The sequence below is a fragment of the Suncus etruscus genome, chromosome X, assembly GCF_024139225.1.
Source record: "Suncus etruscus isolate mSunEtr1 chromosome X, mSunEtr1.pri.cur, whole genome shotgun sequence".
Taxonomy (NCBI): Eukaryota; Metazoa; Chordata; class Mammalia; order Eulipotyphla; family Soricidae; genus Suncus; species Suncus etruscus.
The window spans coordinates 10,387,205-10,408,343 of record NC_064868.1 but is presented as its reverse complement, the minus strand read 5'-3'; the positions used below and the strand labels follow the sequence as shown (position 1 = coordinate 10,408,343).

The 21,139-nt window shown below is 41.0% G+C and overlaps 1 protein-coding gene across 2 annotated transcripts in view; it reads left to right on the top strand.

Moving 5' to 3' along the window:
- The first annotated feature begins 3,191 nt into the window (after nt 1–3,191).
- Nucleotides 3,192–21,139, top strand: part of GRPR (gastrin releasing peptide receptor) — a 42,154-nt gene continuing 24,206 nt past the window's right edge. For both annotated transcript variants that reach the window (XM_049766799.1, XM_049766800.1), the window contains exon 1: nt 3,192–3,684. In XM_049766799.1, the coding sequence (XP_049622756.1) occupies nt 3,272–3,684 (413 nt within the window). In that variant the 5' untranslated portion in view covers nt 3,192–3,271. The remainder of the gene's footprint in view (nt 3,685–21,139) is intronic.

The following is a 21,139-nucleotide window of genomic DNA, read 5'->3' as shown; positions in this document are numbered from 1 at the left end:
GAAAAGAAGTTTTAATGGCCCAGTGAGATTTAAGAAGCTAGAATTGATTCAGTACACATGGACTGTTTAAATAAATAAATGGAAACTATAAACAAGAGCTCTCTGTGAATCAAATACATATATGACCTCTAGAAAACAAGACCCATCACAATCTCCCCCAAACCTGCCTTGAGCTACAATTCCCAGCCCTCTTTCCCCACATACTCCTCCAAACTTTCTGGCTTTGGAACTGTCCCCCACTCCAAGCCACCTTTCTCCCTTTATGTTTCTATTCTAAGTACACACTAAATTCCCTACTCCAAAGGTCACTTACTCAACCTGTATGAACAAACCTTCTCTAAAAAAAAACCTAGTCAATTCATTCTAGAAAAGAGATAAAGTCTAAACTGCTGTGATTGTTTTCTAGAATCTCTAAACAAACTCCAGGAACTTTCAGAAGGATCACAAGGCCCAAAGATATCCAGATTATAGGCCAATGTTGGCTGTTTGTTACTATCTGTTTCAAAATATTCAGACAATTGAATGGCTCACTAAGAAAGTGTTGAGTTTCTCTAAGTTTGGACCTAACTCATATAAAGTATTCCTCCTATAACAATGACAAAACTCAGCGCCAGAAGCAATCATTGTCATTGAGAGAAAGAAAATTGTCAGTGGAGAAAGTCACTGTACTTTTGAGAAGCAAAATTATTAATTTAGTGTAGACAGAAACATTTGAAGACTACACATAAAATCACTTTTTGTGTTAGTTTTTGAAACTAGACATCTGACTCTAAATTCAAAATAGCTGGGATCATGACAGTCTTGTAAAGCCACATACCCTTGTGTCATTGCACAGCATGTGGTAGATGTTCGCTAAATGTCTTTCAAGTAAATGGAAAAGTAGCTGGTTCTCTCATAGGAGTAGAACCTTTTCACTGAGATAAGTCACTCTTCTGATTTTATCGTACTTTTCCCAAAAAAAATCACCACAATAATCTCTCTCAATCAAAACAATAATATAATAAAATAATAAGATATAATAATCAAAGCAATAATAATAGTAACAGAAACTAATATTAATAAAGCATACATGACATACCAGAAACTCTCAATTCATAATATGGACAATGCCATGGGTTATCCATATCATTTCATGAATTATCCATGAATTATGGATAACTTCACAAATTATCCCCACTTCATTGATGAGGAGCTTTGAATGCAAGAGACCAAGTAACTGGCCCAGGTAATAAAAGACGGAGCCAAGATGTAAACACAGAGCTTAAGTGTGTGACTATTACACTAGAATATTATACTAGCCATTGTATAATAATACTAGAATATAATAATATGATAATACTAGAATATTACACTAGCCATTGCCACCTAATCAGCTCCTAGCATCTAATCAGTGCTGCTAAACTCATGGCTATTGATTCATTGCTGGTAGGAACTCCAGTAAGAAGCTCTTCTTTTTCAGAGAGGCAGTGTTAGATTCTGAACATTCCCATGACAACCTAGTTGGAGGCTTTCTTGGTGAACCCTGGCAGAGTGATAAGTGCAAGCACTCTATTCCCCATGGTTCCTCAAAAACTAAAACTTGAATGGTAAGTAGATGTTACTAACTGGCTTTCTGTGATGATTCGGGAAGAGCTGGACCACAGAAGTGTTGAAGGTACACCATTGTAACATACTTGTCATTGTTGGCCAAAAGTCTAAGTTCAGTTTTCATAGTTCTCCCTCAATAGAGCCTTTCCAAATCTAAGCTATTTCTTGGAGCTCACAATTCCTCGGTATTGGGCCAGAGCTATAGCACAGCATGTAGGGCATTTGCCTTGCATGCAACCAACCCAGGTTAGATCCCCACCATCTAATATGGTCCCGTGAGCCTGCTATGAGTAACTTCTGAGTACAGAACCAGGAGTAATCCTTGAGAGCTGCCTGTTGTAGCCCCCCCCCCCAAATACAAAAACAAAAATTTTTTGGTATTCTGTCTATAAATTTTTTTAACTCATTTTCCTTCTGGCATAAGAAGAAATTTACCATGAAATGTGGAAAACATTCCATAAAAAGTACAAATCGCTGCATTAAAATGCCAATTCATGGGAATTTTGAGATTCAAAGAGCTCTGGAAAATACTACTGATCTTTGAGGATGCCCTGGGTTCTTGCTTTCCTCTTTCCCTAGTAAAGAGAGCAAGCCCAGTTGTTGAAATCTTCAGGAAAGATGTATGCCTTCTTCAGACTGCCCCAGGTTCACTTGGTGAATGTTGAAGGCAAGAGCCTCCTGTGCCTATTTTCCCTTTGTGCAAGAAATGTCATTGTTCAAAAAGGTGATGGGAAGACTGAGTGAGACAGTTCACACATGGACTACCGTGCATCTGTCACATTTATTCCAAGGCAGCTGTCCTGCAATTCCTTTAATCAGTTTTAGCAGATTCTTTAAAGCATTGAGAATAGGAGCAAATGGAGTGTGAGTCCCATATGGATTCATGGGCATGACGTCTGGTGCCTTGGTAGAGTGCAAGCATCTCTCTCTTCTTAAATGCCTCCCAGAACTTTGGCTTCTTCAATGAGAAGTCAAAGTCTCTGCAAAGCCACTATGGGGACAGAGAGAGAAGGGACAGGGGCAGAGATACCCCAAAAGCCACTGTTGGCTGAGGATTTACATCTGGAGAGAGCAGAAGACTGGGCAGTGATCGAAGTGTCCAGCAGGGGGCTGGCATTCTCTGTCTATGAGTAGTCCAGCTTACTTACCTCAGGCTCAGCTCAGCTCAGCTCAACTGCTGTTTGCTGGTGCTGCTGATGACGTACAAAGAAGCCTGCCTATAGGATTGGAGGCTTCCTCAGTGCCGTTTTTTCCTACCCACTTTAAACCTTCAGATTCTAACTATCAGGAAAGGCAGAAAATGCTGTGTGCAAGTAGCTGGCCTTAAGTTCTTTAGTAAACTGCAGCCAGGCAGACTCAGATGAGAATGGAGATAGAAAGACTTGCTAGAGAAGGGGTTTAATTCTAAGCTTTGGGGGGATCTTGTGATGAGTTTGGCATGCTGTTGGGCTATTTGCTTACTCAAGTCAGTGATGTGTTGCACTGGCCATGTGAAGTCTGAGCAGCAGCAGCCTCAAACTAGTGGCAATCGGGCTCGGATGCCATAAGCTACATAGACTCTGAGCATTTGGAGCTAAAAGGATAAAGATCTCAGCATACTCATCCTCATCTTCACGCAACTGCTGAACTCAAGTCCAAGAACCCAGCAGCTCCAAGCACCTCTGGGTGGGAAAGAACAGAGAGGATGGCTTTAAACGACTCTTTCCTGTGGCACTTAAAGGTCGACTCCCAGACGGCCTGCAATGACTCCAATCACAGCATGGATGCCCCCACGAATGATGACTGGTTCCATCCAGAGATCCTTTATATCATCCCTGCCGTGTACGGGGTCATCATCCTCATAGGGCTCGTGGGCAACATCACCCTGATCAAGATCTTCTGTACGGTCAAGTCCATGCGCAATGTACCCAACCTGTTCATCTCCAGCCTGGCTCTGGGGGACCTGCTCCTCTTGGTGACCTGTGCTCCCGTGGATGCCAGCAGGTACCTGGCTGACCGATGGCTGTTTGGCAGGATTGGTTGCAAATTGATCCCCTTCATCCAGCTCACCTCGGTGGGGGTGTCGGTCTTCACGCTCACAGCTCTCTCTGCAGACAGGTAAGAAATGATTATGTATGACCTTATCTTTATGGACGATAGAGGTCTTGGGAGTTGAGCTGCCATTGGGACAGAGAGTGCTGTTGGCACAGACAGTGCTCTTGGCACAGAGGAAAGTTGGACTCAAACTCAGATTCCCTTTCAGGCTTGTTATTGCTTCAGAGATGACTCGTGGTGTTTGGCATGTGGGGTTAAAAAAAAAGAAAATTGAGTTCCAGGAAGGGACAGAGGCAAAGAGAGTGGGGGCAAAGATACCTGGATTCAAAAAGACAGGTGCATTTTCTGGGATCGAATTGACTTAATATTGCCTTCTTCTAACTTTTTTCTCCCTGCAAAATTAATTGAACAGTGAGAAAAACAAGCACACCCGATCGACTTTAAACCCGAGGCAAGTGTTTCTCAGAAGCAATCACTGTTGCCAGGAAAGGTCTACTGTATTGCTTCTTCCAAATAGCCTTTGAGAAAACCCAAGTACATATGCGACTTTTCCTTGAAATTCATCTTCCTCACATGTTGATTCTGTGTTTGACTCCTTGTAACTCAGTCTGCATCGTGGATATCCAAAACTTCCTATGTGAAATGAAGTTTTATTTGCTATTTGTCTCTTGAGAAAAGTGGATATTGAGGTGGATACCTAATATTGCTATTCTTTTGGATGTGTTTGGGGTTTAGCATTTTTGTTTTGTTTTGGTGGGGGAAGGTAGAGAGAATTTAGTATAGTGTTTTATTTGGGAAACATGCATATTTGTGAAATGCACATCTTATATGAGCATATTGCTTAAAAATTCCCATTTAGTCATTCTGAAGATTTTATACTTATTCTCTATCATGTGAGAAAAAAATACTTGCTTGGATTAAACAGTCAGGCAATATCTTCAGGTTATTCATACTAATGCCGAATGTGCCGAATGTACTTCTGACCTCTAGATATTGGACCCAGACACATCACAGACCATATAATCAAAATAAGAAAGCCTGGTATAATGAAGCCGAGATGATAAATTTTATTTTAAAGTCAGTTGTATTGTTATATGCTGTTAAAGACATGCTAAAATTTGGGAGTGTACTAAACAAAGCAGAGAAGCAGCTTTGAAAGTTTGTTTTTGGGAGGGGGATTGTTTGTTCCCTGAAGAAAATGCTCCACATTTTAATACACATGTTACTAGAGCCTTGTTTTATAGAAAACCAAACAGTCCACAGGTGATCTGGCTTTATGGAGTAATGGACAAATAAAGGTAGTGCTATCAGTATTTATGAACATGTATTCAGACTTAGACGCGTGCTCAGCATACACAATATTGTTAAATTGAGAAGAACTAGCCCAGAAAGGAGACTGGCACATTGTGCCCACCAGACAGGGCTTACCCAATCCTCCATTGCCTTGTACCAATCTTCCCCTCCACATTTGCTCAGCAGCAAGAACTCAGTGCAGGTTCAGTCAAGTTAGGAAAACTTTGCAGCTGGCACAAGAATGGGGGAGAGGGCTCATTACACGTGGCCCAGGGCATCTCAGAATGAGGGTAGTTTTCTTGATGGGAAGAGAAGAAATTACTGGCTTCTGGGTTGGGAACTGCAGTGATCCAGATGGTGTGTACTGTCTTTTGGGCTGGGGAGTGGAGTTGGGAAGTATGTGAGCTTGGACAATGGAAAAATAAAGTAGCACAGACCTCTTCTTGGAACTTCAGAGCAATCTTACTTTCTCACCTGCAGAAAAGCTATGGCCAAGGCTGGTGGCACCTTTGGGTAACTGCACTCTATACAAGGTTGAGAAAGCACTCGAAGTTTTTTGCTAAGACAGGTTACCTGAATCATCGGAAGTGAGTGCATCTTACCAATTTCAGCAAGGATGGGTATTGAATTAGTTGAATAAAATCAAACTGTAGCAGACTGAGAGGGTATAATGGCAGGCAGGGTACATGCCTTCCTGGAGTTTGATCACCAGCAACTCTTCTATGCCCCAGGCAAGAAACAGAAAGGAAAAAGAGATATCGGACTGTACTCTGTTCTTTATTTCATTAAAAAATTGTGATTCTTCTAACAACCTCATGAAGTTGGCAGCAAATATAGAAGTCACACTTCTGTACAAGGCCTATAAGGAAACAGACCTGTGTAAGCAAACTGAACAAGTGCACAGATATTGCTCTACATCTGCATAAAAGTACAAACACCTCCCATTTAGAGATAGAGAACAGTTTTCATACCCTCAGTACTTCTATTTCTCTTTCCTGTTAAGGCCCAACCCAGAGAGAGTCAGCCACTGCTCTGAGTCCAGTCCCCATAGATTATTTTCCTAGTTCTTTAATCTCCCATGAATGGAATCATCTTTCTTATGCTTTGTCATTATGCCTGTGACTGTCGCCTGTGCTGGTGCACGTAGCAGTGATTTGCTCTCTAATTGTTCTGCACACTTTCATTATCTGAACAGGAGTCAGCTTCTATCCATCCTAGTCAAATGGAGGGCTTTGGGGTTGTTTCCAGTTTGGAGTTGATAATAACCTGCTGTGGAGATTCTTATTTATGTCTTCTAGAGAATAAAGATGATTTCTCTTGGGTGTAAGCCTGACAGTGAAGTTGCTGTACCCTTGGGAACATATAACTACCATCCAAGTGTTTTCCAAACTGATGGTCTGCATTCAGTAGATTGGTAAAAGAATGAACTGGAAGATTTTACAAACCTAATGATTTTTACAATCACGAGGAGCTTTAAAAATATATTTGGGGGACTGGAGAGATAGCACAGTGGTAGAGCGTTTGCCTTGAAAGCAGCCGACCCAGGACCAAAGGTGGTTCAAATCCCGTGTCCCGTATAGTCCCCTGTGCCTGCCAGGAACAATTTCTGAGCAGATAGCCAGGAGTAACCCCTGAGTGCCACCGGGTGTGGCCCAAAAACCAAAATAAAATAAAATAAAATAAAATTATATATATATATATATATATATATATATATATATATTTGGAGGGCCAGAGCAGTGGCACAAGTGGTAAGGCCTGTGCTAGCCTAGGATGGACCGCAGTTTGATCCCCCAGTGAGCAATTTCTGAGCGCATAGCCAGGAGTAACCCCTGAGCTCACCGGATGTGGTCCAAAAACCAAATATATATATATATATATATTTGGGTGAGGCAGCAGGCGGATCCCAAGGTGATGACAGGTGGGGCTGGCCAGGCCTGGGATCCCAGGGGTTGCAGCTCTTCCCAGTGCACTGGGATCCTGCCAGAGGAGTGTCACTTTCTGGGTAAGCACCCCCAGGCTGCAGGGCTGCTGTGGGTTACTCACCTGCCCCCCAAGAAGCCCCTTCCAAAAACCTCTGCAGGACCCTCCAGGGAAGCCAGGGCAAGGGCAATCTGCCACTGGGGTTCTCAAAGTTGTGTCAGAGTCCTCTGTCAGACAGGGAGATGCTGTGCAGGGCAGAGATACTTCCTGACCAGAAGCAGCCCCAGGGCATTTCCCAGGGCAGCTGAACCCAGAGTCACCCCTGGACAGCAGGACCCAGGACTACTGGAAAGAAGCACACAGTCACACAGGCCCCCGAGTGAGGTCACCATCCTGGCAGCTCCAGACACAGGGCAGCAGCTCTTCGGACTGTGCTCACCCTAGCACTGGATGCGGAGTATGGAACTCGATGGTCATTGCTGGATATTGTCTTCCAGCTGCAATCAATATTTTAGGGATTTACCACAGGACTAGTTTCCCTCCCTCCCATCCAGCCCTGATGAAACAGCAGTTAGGGACTGGGTGGAAAAGAAAATATTTTGGGGTCAGTAAGTAGGTAAGGCATTTCCCTTTAACATAGATAACCCAGGTTCAAACCCTGCAGGAGTGAATCTTGAACACAGAGCCAAGAGTAAGTCCTAAACACCATTGGATGAGACCCCCAAACTGAAACAAATAAAACTAAATTGTAAAAAAGACAGATTATTAGCCCCTACCCTGAATCTATTGCATCAGACAGTGTGAAGGCGTGAATAACTTCTTATTTTCCCCTGCATGTTAACGACCATGCTTGGCCTCATTCTAGCTTCCCTACTACAGTTCTTTTTTTCCCCTGGCGAACCTGAATCTTTGTTCAAATAAAAGAACAACAGTTTTTTTTTTCTAGAAAAGTTTATACTGCTGCTTCTGTGTCAAATGAAGACATTAAGGCAATTCCAGAAACCAGAATTTGGGCTTCACACAGCTGACAAACTGCAGGCTTGAATTCAGGCTCCCTTACAACCCCTCATCATCACCTCCACCACACATACTTTCTTCCTTCTTCCTCTGAGGTTTGGGTCCATGGTGGTCACACTGCTTAGACTTTGGTTTGGCTTCTTTTCTTAGACTTGTCTCATCCGCTCTTCAGAATGTTTCCTTCTTTTCTAAAGTTTCTACCCTCCACCACATGTGATGTATGGGCATAGGATGCGTATCAACAAACCTGCTTTCTAGACTATTTTCTGCCATCAGTGTCTTTATGAGTAAGTTGAACCAAATCATTTAAACTCTACCCTTTAGTTTCATAATGTAGCAAAGCTGAGCTAAATGTTTGTTTATTTTTATTTTTGTTTGGCTTTGGGGCTACACCTACTCAGGGGTTACTCTTTGGCTCTGTGCTCAGGAATCTCTCCTGACAGGCTTGGGGGACTATATGGGATGCTGGGAATCCGTCCAGTTGTCCGGGGTTTGAATGTGCTCAAGGCAAACAACCTATCTGCTGTGCTATCACTCTGGCCCTAAATGATTATTTCTCATTTGTCTCAAGTTTTAATGTTTTATGGTTTTCTTTGTTTGTTTTTTGTTTTGAGAACCACACCCATCTATGTTCAGGGCTCTGCACTCAGGGATCATTCAGTAGGGTTGAGCAATTATCTGGGTTGCCAGGGATCAAACCTGGGTCATCTATGAGCAAGGCAAGCACCCTACATGCTCCAGCCCCATATAGCTTAGGATTTTTTTTTATCTGTCATCTTGCCTGTGGGTCAGAATCTGGTTCAAATCTCCTCTTTATAGCTCTCAGTTGGACCATTCTAACCCATTTTCTGTCTTTCTTCCATAGATGAACTTGAAATTATCTGAGGCATAAATTACCTTATGACATCTTTCATTTTGCCAGTTGGAAGTATGGCATTCATCTTTTTTAAAGCCTCTCATATATTCATTGCTTGTACTTTTTAAGTAGATTATTATGAATATTGAGGGCAGGGATTTCTTATGTATTCTACTAAGGTTCCCATGGTTTCTATGCAGACTGAAAAAAATAAATATTGATTAAATCAATAGTTAATTAATGCCTGCTATTTTCTTATTCTTAATATTCTTCTCTTTTTGTAATTCATCCAAAAGCACACTATTAAAAAGGTATCATTCTTATTCATTCCTCTTTGTGAAGCTTTGTAAATGAGTAAGCATGTGTAAATGTGAAGCATGGGTAAATGAGGGAAAAATGATTCTTTGTGAATCAGTAAATAAATTGGGGGAATAAATAAGTGGGATATACCCATGAATGAATGGATGAGCAGGTGAATAGACAGGTGAATGTATGGGTGGATATATTTTTTTAAAAAATTGATCAAAATACCTCAGTCTTAGCTTAATGAAACTTACGACTTGAGTTGGACCCTCAACAGCGAAAGGGTAAAGAGGATTTGCATTTTATTTCCCATTCAGTGTAAAGTTTAAAGCTGAATTTCATATTCACCATATAATACCCAAATAATATTGTTTGTTTCAGTATTATTAGTCAATGTTCTTTCTGCTAGATGGAGTTGGCTGAATGAATCCCAAAGTCAGACAGCACTTTCACTGTAACATAATTCCTCTGCCAGTACATGTAATAACTGCTGCTTATAACTTTCCCACTCTTACACTTAGAAATGTGAAAACCAAACAGGAAAGTGCTGGTTTAGAGTGATAGGACAGCAGGTATGTCATTGCAAGTATCCAACCTCGGCTTAGTCCCTGAAACCCCATACAGTCCCCTGAACACCACCAGAAAGGATTCCTTAGTAAGCCCTGAGCACAGCAGGTGTGGCCCAAAAACCAAGGGAAAATATGTGAAAGTCTCACAGCTATGCAAACATATTGAAGCATAGGTTTTTCTCTTAGTTCATTGCAGAAAATTTTTGACATAATAAATATTTCAGCCTTTCTATTAGGGCTGCCTGGTCCAGCATAGTAACCACTAACTCTATTGTAGGTTGTGGTATGAACTTGACAAGCCATTCCTTTCCCATCCAATATCTTGTCTCATATGCTGGTCTCAAGAGTTGCTGTTACATGTACTGCTCCAGTGACACTCTGGAGAGACATTGTCTCTCATTGTCTCCCAGCTTGTCTATTGTCTGACTTCATTTCCCCTTCCCTTGATCTTTTTAATAGCTCTGTTTTCTGACTTCATTAAGCCTCTGGGAGTGGGCACCTTTTCCCATGCCTTCTATAACACCTTACAGCTAGTAGAGGAGAACAACGACAATAATAATAGTGATAATAACAGCATAGCTGATGTTTGGACAGTGACAAAAGTCTGACAAATACAGGAAGTCCTCCTCAAGTCCAGACAAATCCTGGTTTGACAGAGACTAAAGATGAGGGAATTCAGTCTAGTCACATCAAAACAGAGTTCAGTCAGCCTGATACTCCCCCACCTTTTAGGCCAAGTTACTGCCGAGGAATTAGAAACTGATCTTTAGATTCCAGGACCTAATTCTGCACCTAAAGCTAAGGGTCCCATATCCTGCTGTCTTGGGGAACATTGTCAGAGGGACTCTCAAGTTGGTTCCTTTAAAGGAATCACCTCGGGGCCAGAGAGATGGCATGGAGGCAGGGCATTTGCCTTGCATGCAGAAGGACAGTGGTTTGAGTCCTGGCATCCCATATGGTCCCCCGAGCCTGCCAGGAGTGATTTCTGAGCATAGAGCCAGGAGTAACCCCTGAGCACTGCCGGGTGTCACCCCAAAAAAATCAAAAACAATAAAGGAATCACCTCCATGATTTCACAAGTTTCTCTACTTCTCTATTGTTCTAGATGCTCTTCATTTACTGAATGTGAGGAGATGAACCCTTTCTCAAAGGGAAGACTTCATTTCATTTCTTTTTTTTGTTTTGTTTTTTTGTTTTTGGTTTTTGGGCCACACCCGATGTTGCTCAGGGGTTACTCCTGGCTGTCTGCTCAGAAATAGCTCCTGGCAAGCACGGGGGACCATATGGGACACCGGGATTCGAACCAACCACCTTTGGTCCTGGATCGGCTGCTTGCAAGGCAAACGCCGCTGTGCTATCTCTCCGGGCCCTTCATTTCATTTCTTGAAATACATCTTTGTCAGGCAATTCTTCAGTTTGTACCAGCTTACCTGCAATGGCTGGTTCATCAGATAAGCCTTATATGGTTGCCTAAAGACTGTGAAGGCTAATGGGGAGGAGGAGTGGGGCCAGGGCTTTGTCAAAGGTGGGCCGAGCTGAGGAAAAGGGCATCTGAGAGAACTTTGACCTAACGTTGCTTGCCTTAACTTAAAAATGTTTAGACTTTGATGTAATTCATTGTCACTTCTGACAAGTGAATGTGCATAGAAGCAAAAAATAATAAATAAATAAATAAATAAATAAATAAATAAATAAATAAATAAATAAATAAATAAAGTGACACAGTGCATTGGGAAGCAGCCCAGCTGGCATGGCTCCCTGCTGTGGTCTGGGAACATCTTGGAAGACAGACTCAACTGTTCTTTTTGCACTTGTGATGTGTGAGGTTTGTATGACTTCTCTCTCTAACTGAAACCCAAGATTAGCAGAAGAAAAGACCCCCAGTTTTTCCATTCTCTTCTTCTAGCACTCAGTAACAGAACAAAAGGGATTTGTCTCTGCTTCAGCTATCTTTGAAATTCTGTGCAGAGAATCTGATGTTTGCTGGCTTCTCCAATGATTTGATGGGTCTGGGAACGGCTGAGAGGCTGCTGGTTCATTTTATATAATAAATGTCACCATCTATAGGTCATCATTTGTCCCTGAATCTAAAGGAAAGACCAATGCTTTATCACCTAGGGGTTTTTTCTCCTCCAGGTAGACCGAAGTATAATTTATATTCAGTAAATTTTTAGTAATGTGTTTCTCTGAAAAATAACATCATATCCATTAGGTAACTGGCACGTATCTGCTGTGCTTATTTCTTTCCTTGTATATTTGACTTCCTCCTCATTCGTCTCCTCTTAAAATGATAGTAGTTTGGTGGGAACTTTTCCATAGAAAAATTAGAAAGGAAAAAGTCTGTTTTGTTCTGTGATTGGTTAAGGGTGGCTTATTAATTAGAGGTTAGAAAAGTTTATTTCAGCTTTATAACTCATAATTGTTAACATCATATAAATGTTTAGGATTATTTAAGAGAGCCATTTCTGTCTTATATTTCTATGAAATTTCACGCACTTCAAGTCTTTAGCTGCTTTGAGTAGTCTTAAATACTCATTTAACTTCATGACACTCCTTAACCTATCTGGCATGATAACTTTGCATTATGAATTTTGTATTATCTTCATCAATGTTACTATTTTGTGACTATGCACAGCATAAGGGCCTTTACACAAATATATGTCCTCTTTGTATTTTGGCTACAGGTGTCTAACCTATCAACACAATCTGATAAACTTGATTTGGGTACTATATTTGTATTTAATGTAACCTCTTATTCATAGATAATTGTTGGTGTCACTTGGGTTGGTTGGTTTTATTTTCTTTGGAAGCCATATAGGGAGTGCTCAGGGCTTACTCCTGTCTCTGCTCAGCGATCACTCTGCTTGGCTCAGGATTCCACATGGGTAGTGAAACCCTGGTATTCCAGGGTATCAAACCTGGATCAACTGCATAGAAAGTGAGTGCTCTGTTTGCTGTACTATTGCTCTGAACCATCGGTCACACTTGTTCCATGAACTTATTTGTCCCCCTTTCTTGTCTTCTTTTAACAAATTAGTTAATATTTTGTTTAGCTTATTCCTCACCTTCTCCCATGCTATTATGAGTTTGCTGATTATACAAACTATTAATATTCTTTTAGTGTGTATTCTAGAATTTACAACATGTATCCCTGACTTATTAGAATTTAATGTAGGGGCCGGGAAGGTGGCGCTAGAGGTAAGGTGTCTGCCTTACAAGCGCTAGCCAAGGAACGGACCGCGGTTCGATCCCCCGGCGTCCCATATGGTCCCCCCAAGCCAGGGGCGATTTCTGAGCACATAGCCAGGAATAACCCCTGAGCGTCAAACGGGTGTGGCCCAAAAACCAAAAAAAAAAAAAAAGAATTTAATGTAGATTAGAAGTTTTCCACATTGTAGATAAAAGGACATTTTAACTTCATTGACATCAGCCCCTATTTTCTGTGGCGATGTTACAGGTGGGTATTATTCTCTATTTAATTTTCTCTAATTTTAAAATTCACAAAGCATTAAGTTTATTGTACATACTTTACACATATCTACCTTTAGACTAAAATTTACTCATGTATTATTTCTGATCTCTGTTACTCCCAGTATCTCTGTAAGTTCATCTGGAATTATTTATTTCTTCTCCAAAGCTATCCTTAAGTATTTATCTTATTCTAAGTCTAATCAGTCACATTTTGTGTTGGTATTTGTCTGATGATGTCTTTCAGGAAGTTTGGGGATAGAATATTTTCACTGGGCATAAAATTCTAGGTTGGTAGTTCTTGGTTTCACATTTGAAGTTGTGATTCTTTGTCCTCTGACTGCCTGTAAAAAAAGTCACATCTACTTTTATTGTTGCTTCTTTAATATTATTCACATTATATCTCTTATCACTTGCTTTCAGCAAAATTGCTATGACAAACTCAGGTATGATTTTCTTTGTATTTTCTTTCTTTTCTTTCCTTTCTTTTTCTTTCCTTTCGGATACAGAAAAGAATAGAGCTTAGTTGCACCTCTCTTCCACCCTCCCTCCCTGCCACCCTCTCTGCCTTCTTCCTTCCTTATCCTTCTCCCTCCCTCTCTCCCTCCCTCCCTCCCTCCCTCCCTCCCTTCCTTCCTTCCTTCCTTCCTTCCTTCCTTCCTTCCTTCCTTCCTTCCTTCCTTCCTTCCTTCCTTCCTTCCTTCCTTCTTTCCTTCCTTCCCCACTTCCCCATACCTACCGGTGCTTAGCGTTCTGTGCTCAGGGATCACTTTTGGAAGACTTTAGAGGACCATATGGTATGTTAGGGATCAAATCTGGGTGGTCTGCATGCATGAAAAGCACATGCCCAACCTGCTGAGCTATCAGTCCTGACCTTTCTTGTTTGTTTTTTTTAGGTTTTGGGGCCATACCCAGTGGTACTCAGGGGTTACTCCTAGCTCCACGCTCCTGGCAGGCTCCAGGGACCATATGAAATGCTGGAAATCAAACCTATGTCCGCTTCGTACGTGGCAAATTCCCTACCTGCTGTGCTATAACTCCAGCCCCGAGGCTTTTATTTAAAAAAAATTATTTCTATTATAAAGTAATAGATTGGTAAAGTTGTACCTTGAAGATTTTAGTCCGCTTTTATTTACTATTATTATTATTATTATTATTATTAATGTTTTGGGACCACACTTGGCGATGCTCAAGGGTTACTCTTGTCTTTGCACTCAGTAATTACTCCTGGTGGTGCTCAGAGACCCATAATGAGATACTAAGGATCAAACTCAAGTTGGTCATGTGCAAGGCAAGCTCCTTCCCTAACTGCTATTGCTAACACTTGGCACTATTTTTCCCCCTTCGGTCAGTTTTTAAAAGTTCTCAAACATTGTCCCTATAGATCTTTAAACTATAAGAAATTCTACTTAGTTTTTAGTTTCTCTGCAGCTGCATAAAATTTGGCAAATGCCTTTAGGGGAAAAGGATGATGAATAATATAGTATCACTTCCCTTCTGTGCAGGATTTTGGTCCCTCAGATACTTACTGCCTTGGTATTTCTCTGCTATTTTCAAAAAGATTTTCTATTTTCATTTTAGGAGAGTTGGTCAGCCACAAACCAGTGAGCTATGATCAGAAGGAAAAAAAATCATAACCCACCTCTTTTAGAAAACTGATCTGCTGCCCCAGAAGCACTGGCAGTCCTCTAAGGGAACTGCAGAGCGAGACCTGAGAGCAACAAATAATTATCTCAACAATTTTGAGTCAGAAATGTGAGCTCTGGCTAACCTCAAAGTGAGTAAGGCAGGACTCCCAGCCCTTCCTGCAGCAGTAGGCACTGCCAAGCCCAAAGGTACATCAAAGCCTTGGGGGAACTTTAAACTAGGGCAGGACTCTTAGCCCCAATAAGCAGCAGCTAGAGCCGACCATTAGTTAGCCGGTGATAGATAACAACTGAAATGTCATAGGAAGGAAAGTCCATGATGTTCCTAAGGTACTTTCCTTTAAACTTTATTATTTGTTCTTTTTTGCTCACTCCCTTTTCAAAAATTAAAAAAAATATTGTATTGTACTCAGGCCAATTAGCCAGGAGTTGTAGATGGAAGTCCCATAAAAAGAGGAAATTGCAAAAATAAATATGGCCTATGAAGATGTTTATTTCCAGCATAAGAATTCACGGTGACACTAGTGTGTCTATGCAACTCACTTAATTCTTCAGTCTTCTACATACATAGAATACATAGATTAGTTAACAGACCAGCTTTTTTGTTGGTTTTTGTTTTGTTTTGGGCAACTCGGGGGTTATTTCTGGCTCTGCATTCAAGAATCATTCCTGGCAGTGTTCCGGGGCCCACAAGGAGTGCTGGTTGGTGGTGTGCAAGGCAAACTCTTTACCTGCTATACCATTGTTCTGGCCCTACAGAACAACTTTAAAGCTTCATGAAGTTTCTTTCCTTTCCTTTTCCAGCTGCTTTTGCTTTCAGGCTATTTCAAAGCAAGGTCATTCCTCTGCTACAGGAAATGCTTTAAACAGAATTTTAAAACAATTGAAAATTATGTTACAAAAAAGAATTTTGATTCTTCTCCCTAAGACCATAGGAGAAATATTTCGTTTTAAAGAAATGGAAGTCAAAATAGGTTTTTAAGAATTTCATTTTAGGGCTAGAATGATAGCACAGTGTAGGGTGTTTGCCTTGCAAGTGGCTGACCAAGTTCGATCCCTGGCATCTCATAGGGTCCCCCAAACCTGCCAGAAGTGATCCACTGGGTGTGGCCAAAAAACAAACAAAAGCAATTTTTAATTTTATCTTTGCTTTTCCCTTCTCATTAGAATTGTTTGAAAATATCATTAAAAAAATCAGAATTTTTGGTATCACTACTTTCATTGACAACAGAGGTAAAATTGAAAGTTAAAATGATCAGGGTTGGAGTGATAGGACAGTGGGTAGGGCGTTTGACCTGGGTTCAATCTCCCGAGCTTGCCAGGAGTAATTTTTTATTTTGGGGGGGGTTTGGGCCACACCCAGTGATGCTTAAGGGTTACTCCTGGCTATGTGCTCAGAAATCACTCCTGGCTTGGGGAACCATATGGGACACTGGGAATCGAACCGCATTCCATCCTAGGTTTGCACATTCAAAGCAAACACCCTACCACTTGCGCCACTGCTCTGGCCCCCAAGGATAATTTTTGAATGCAGAGCCAGGAGTAACCCCTGAGCGCTGCTGGGTGTGTCCCCCCCCAAACCAAAAAAAAAATGATGGCTTAAGGATGCTATGCTATAGAATAAATATAAGTATAGAAAGTTCTTAAATTTGTTTTAAGCATTCATTACTAGGTTTTTTGAAAGCCCCGAGAATCTGAAATGCTCTAGTCAAATATAAAAGTTATTATCGATTTGGGATCCAGAGTCCCAAGTTGTAGTCTTAATTTTCAGCTGACTGTGGCACCTCTCTGGACTCCATTTTCCTCTTAAGTTAAAGAAGTGATGTCTTCTAACTTTCACATACCATAGTTATATAGAAAGTAGGCTTCTACATAAACATGGAGCAGGAAATAATTCTATATACTGACAAGATAGCATATGTCCCAAGATCTTGCTGCGAAAGGAATATAAATATTCAAATGGAACATAATTTGTTGCTCCAAAGGATGCCCTTTTCACATGTGTATAATTTTAAGTTGGTGAGTTTTAAGTAACAGCAGTCAGAAGAGAGAAGGTCTGAAAACAGAGTTCCCCTTTGGTGAGAGATATTCTCATGTTTGTAGGATATCTCTGTAAGGGTTTCTATCTCTGTATCAGGAAGGAAGATGAGGACTGAAATTCTTAATAGAGAAGGAACCTACTAAAATCTGCATAACAAACATGAACTCCTTTCTGTACTTTGTTTTGTCCTGTTAACAACATCTTTTATCTTTAGTTGAAAATAGTATTTAAGATGATGACTTGGGCCATTTCAGGGAGTTCATTTCTTTTCTGGGTCTCTCTCATGTCTCCAGGAGATATACTTGTTATTAAACTTCTGTTTGTGTTTCTCCTGTTAATCTATCTTTTATTACAAGGGGTTCTCAGCCAAGAAAGTAGTAGGGAAAAGGGAGGATCATTTTTCCTCCCCTACAGTATCGTTTGATTCCTTTTTTAAGGGCTTTACATGGGTACAGGGCACTTTCTCAGCCAGATTTTAAATCTTTAGTGCCCAGGGACTTTTATATCCATCATGCCAAGCCAAGTCTGAGATACTAAATTAGTACTTAAATGTGATGATAAATTGACATTCTCAGTAGTGAGTGTCTGGTCCAGAAAGGCAATGGTTGTGGTCAGTGGACTTGATAAGTCTATTATTACACTTAATAAGTCTAAGGAGCAGAAAATGGCAGTTGGCCCTTTTCCCATCATTTAAAGAAGGAACAGTATCTTCGGTGGGGAGGCACATAAAATAGAAACATTAGTTACATTCACAGTGGATGTAGGCCAGAAGTCACCAGACTCCTTTTATAACAGGACAGATAGTAAATATTTTCAGCTTGCTGGGTCATAATGTCTGTGCAGCCACTCAACTGTCACTGCAGCACAAAAGTGGCCTTAGACATCATACAAACAAATGGGTGTGGTGAATCTTCGAATACACTTTTATTTATGGATGCTGAAATGTGAATAGCATGTAAATTTCATATATCACAAAATATTCTATTTTCCCACCAATGATTTAAAATGTAGAAACATTACATAGTGCTTAGTTTGGCCACTGAATCTTAGAGGGGCATATGACTGCTTTCTGGGAGGTCTTTCAGCAGTGAGTTTCCTATTGAAATGGGAATCTGTGACACCTTTGCAGTGGGCCAGGATAGATTTCTTAGGGGACATAAAAAATGCTAAGCCTGGGCATCAAAGGAGAGAGATATGGGATGCATGCTGGGAACAGGGATGGAGGGAAGACAACACAGGTGGTGGGGATGCTCCTGGTTTAATGTCACTATGAACCTAAAATATTACTGTGAAAGATTTATAATCCACCTTGGTCAAAACAAAAATTATTTCCTTAGAAAAAAAGATGTTAGCAGTTTTCAAAAGTTAAAAAAATACTCATTGTAGATCTATAGGTTTTGGAGCCTGAGCACATCATTCAGATTAGACACATTCATTTTTTGTTTGTTTTGTTTGGGGGCACTCTGGCTATGCTCAGGGCTTACTCCTATCTCTGTACTGTAGTAGAATACAAACTCCTAGAGGGCCTTGGAGGACTATATGCTGACCTGGATTGAATCCAGGTCTGTTGCAGGCAAGGCAAGCATTTTACCTCTGTACTATCTCTCTGGTCCCAAGGCACATTCACTTTTCACATCATCTAAACATTTGAGCCAAGTCATCTTTTAAAAAATATTTCAGGGAGGGCCATACCTTGCAGTAGTTAGAGCTCATGCTTGGTTCTCTGCTCAAGGATCACTCCTGGCAGTGCTTAGGGAACAACATGTGTTGTTGGGGATTGAATTTAGGTCAGCTGCATGTTATGGCTCTGGCCTCTGAGCCAAGTCATCTTTAAGTCACGTCTATGTCTCAGCATAAACTGGATCCTCTATGATACCGGTAAACTAAATTGTGTGTATGTGATAGTCAGTGATCAAAGCCAGGGCCTCACTCAGTTATGTACTCTACCTGGTTTCAAATAAAGAGATGAACTGTATTCCATTAAGGTTAATCCCTTGCTTGATGGAGACTTCCTGTTACTCCTGAGGAAGGAACGATTAAAACAGTCCCTGAACTTCTCTTTCCCTCCTCTCATTCACATACCTGCTGCCTTCTCTGAGGTCTTTTTAACCTTGGCTCACAGGAGCAAGTTACCTAGCAATTGTTATAAAGCTAATCTTTTCCTCAATGACCCAGCAATTTTTCTGAGCTGGAGGTGGTTAGAGAAATAGGAAATGTTTGGGACAAAGATCTCTTGGAGGAAAGTGAATAAGATAATGGCCAGTGGTTAGGGCTAACAAGACTTGAGAGTATTGTATGCTGTGTGGCAAAGGAAGAATGGATTATCTTGAACACCTTGAACTTACTTCCATTTCTGAAAGTAAGGCATTATAGACCAGAGAAATTGGTACACGGTTCTAGGCTTTTGGTTTTAGATATTTATTTATTCAAGAAGTAAAAAGATAAAAAAAAATGAAGACAATACATTCTACTCTTAAGAGTCTCCTTAACTTTCAGACTAGAACAAGATGAAACACTACAGAGTACCTAAGACTTACGTGTCTTTTGACCTTTTGGTAAACAATTAACAGGGCCATCCAATCTTAGGTGCTTAAGATAGACTTTTATTTTGGTTTCTGGGCCACACATGGTGGCACTCAGGGATTACTCCTGGCTCTGTGTTCAGAAATCACTCCTGGCAAGCTTGGGGGACCATATGGGATGCTGGGAATCGAACCCGGGTCAGTCCTGGGTTGGCTGTGTGGAAGGCAAACACCCTACCCACTGTGCTATAGCCCCAAATACGCTTTTATATTTGCTCATTTGGGAGGAGTTTTTGGTGTATGCCTATATTTTGATAGGATGTGTTGTACTCCAGCACCTCCTAGGAAAGCTAGGTCCCCTCCAGAAACCATCTGGGTTTCTTGGAACTGAATGAACATGGTGGCTGGAGGGAGCATTGTTGCTAGTAGGGTCATGGGCATTTGTGTGAGCCACAAGTGCTGAGGCTATAGCCTTGAAAACAAGAGGAAATTGTATGTATTTGACTCAGTGCAGTGCATAAGACAAAAGGAAATTGGGGAAATATATAAAAAAATATCGCATGTAGCCTTAGAATTTTCTTTTGTGGCTGTTTTTTTAAAATTTTCAACTGTTTAAATAGGTGGAGAGTACAACCAATGATGCTAAGGGTTTACTCCTGGCTCTACACTCAGGACTTAGTCCTGGTGAGGGTGTGTGTGGGGTGGTACTTTACAGGATGCAAGGGATCAAAACCTGGGGTTGCAGCCTGCAAGGCATGTGCGTTACCTGCTCTTCTATCAATCTGGACCTACTTTTTTTGCAGTGAACAGTTGAAACTTCTATACTGAGATTTTATGTTTGTTTGTTTTTTTGGACCCCACCCTGTGGTGCTCAGGGATTACTCCTGGTAATCCATTTGGGGGACCAAATGGGATACCAGGGATCAAACCCAGGTCGACTGTGTGCAATAAAATGCCCTACCTACTATGCTATCACTCCAGTCCTTATATACTAAGTTTTTAATTGCAAAAAATAATAATAATTCAAATGAACTAGCTGCTTCTAAACTGGCTTCCTGAAAGATGATTTTGATGACTCAAAGTAGTCTTTTTCCATCATTACATAAGCTATTTCCCAAGACTCATGGTGACAGTCTTTCTAACTCTTCTTTCCTTCCACCCTCTCTCCCTCCTTCCCTCCCTCCCTTCCTTCCTTCCTTCCCTTCCTTCCTTCCTTCCTGCCTTCCTTCCTTCCTTCCTTCCTTCCTTCCTTCCTTCCTTCCTTCCTTCCTTCCTTCCTTCCTTCCTTCCTTCCTTCCTTCCTTCCTCTTTCCTCATTTTTTCTTTTTACATGGGTGGTCCTCCCAAGTTATACTAAGGAGGCCCCAGAGGCCATTCCCAGCAATCTTCAACCAATCAGTCTATTTGGTTGATGCTAAGACTCTCAGGCCCTGAAGTGCTCAGGGTGCTCCAGTACTACCTCAACAGTGCTCAGGGCGTCAGTCATGTGGTACCAAGGAAGTAATCCTGTTCTGACGTGTAAAAGGCCTAATGCCATACTATTTCCCAGCCCTTCTTGTCTTCTGTATTTAATTTTTGTAGGTGACATTTAGTAGAACATTATATAGAGTGGGCTAAGTTTAAAAGCACTGAATTTAAAGAGTAGACTTAGTTTGAGTCCTGGTTCTTATTAGTAACTTTAGGGCAATAAGACTACAGGCCTTAGCTTTCTGATCTGTAAAATGCAGATAAAGATTCCTGCTTTCAATATATCTTAAGACTGCTGTAATTTTTCAATGACAATAGAAAATAATTACACATTGGCTTCTTTATGAAATGTTTGGATTCCTAATCAAATGAGTAAGCATCCCTTTAGAATGTCTATGATTTCTGTTCAGAAG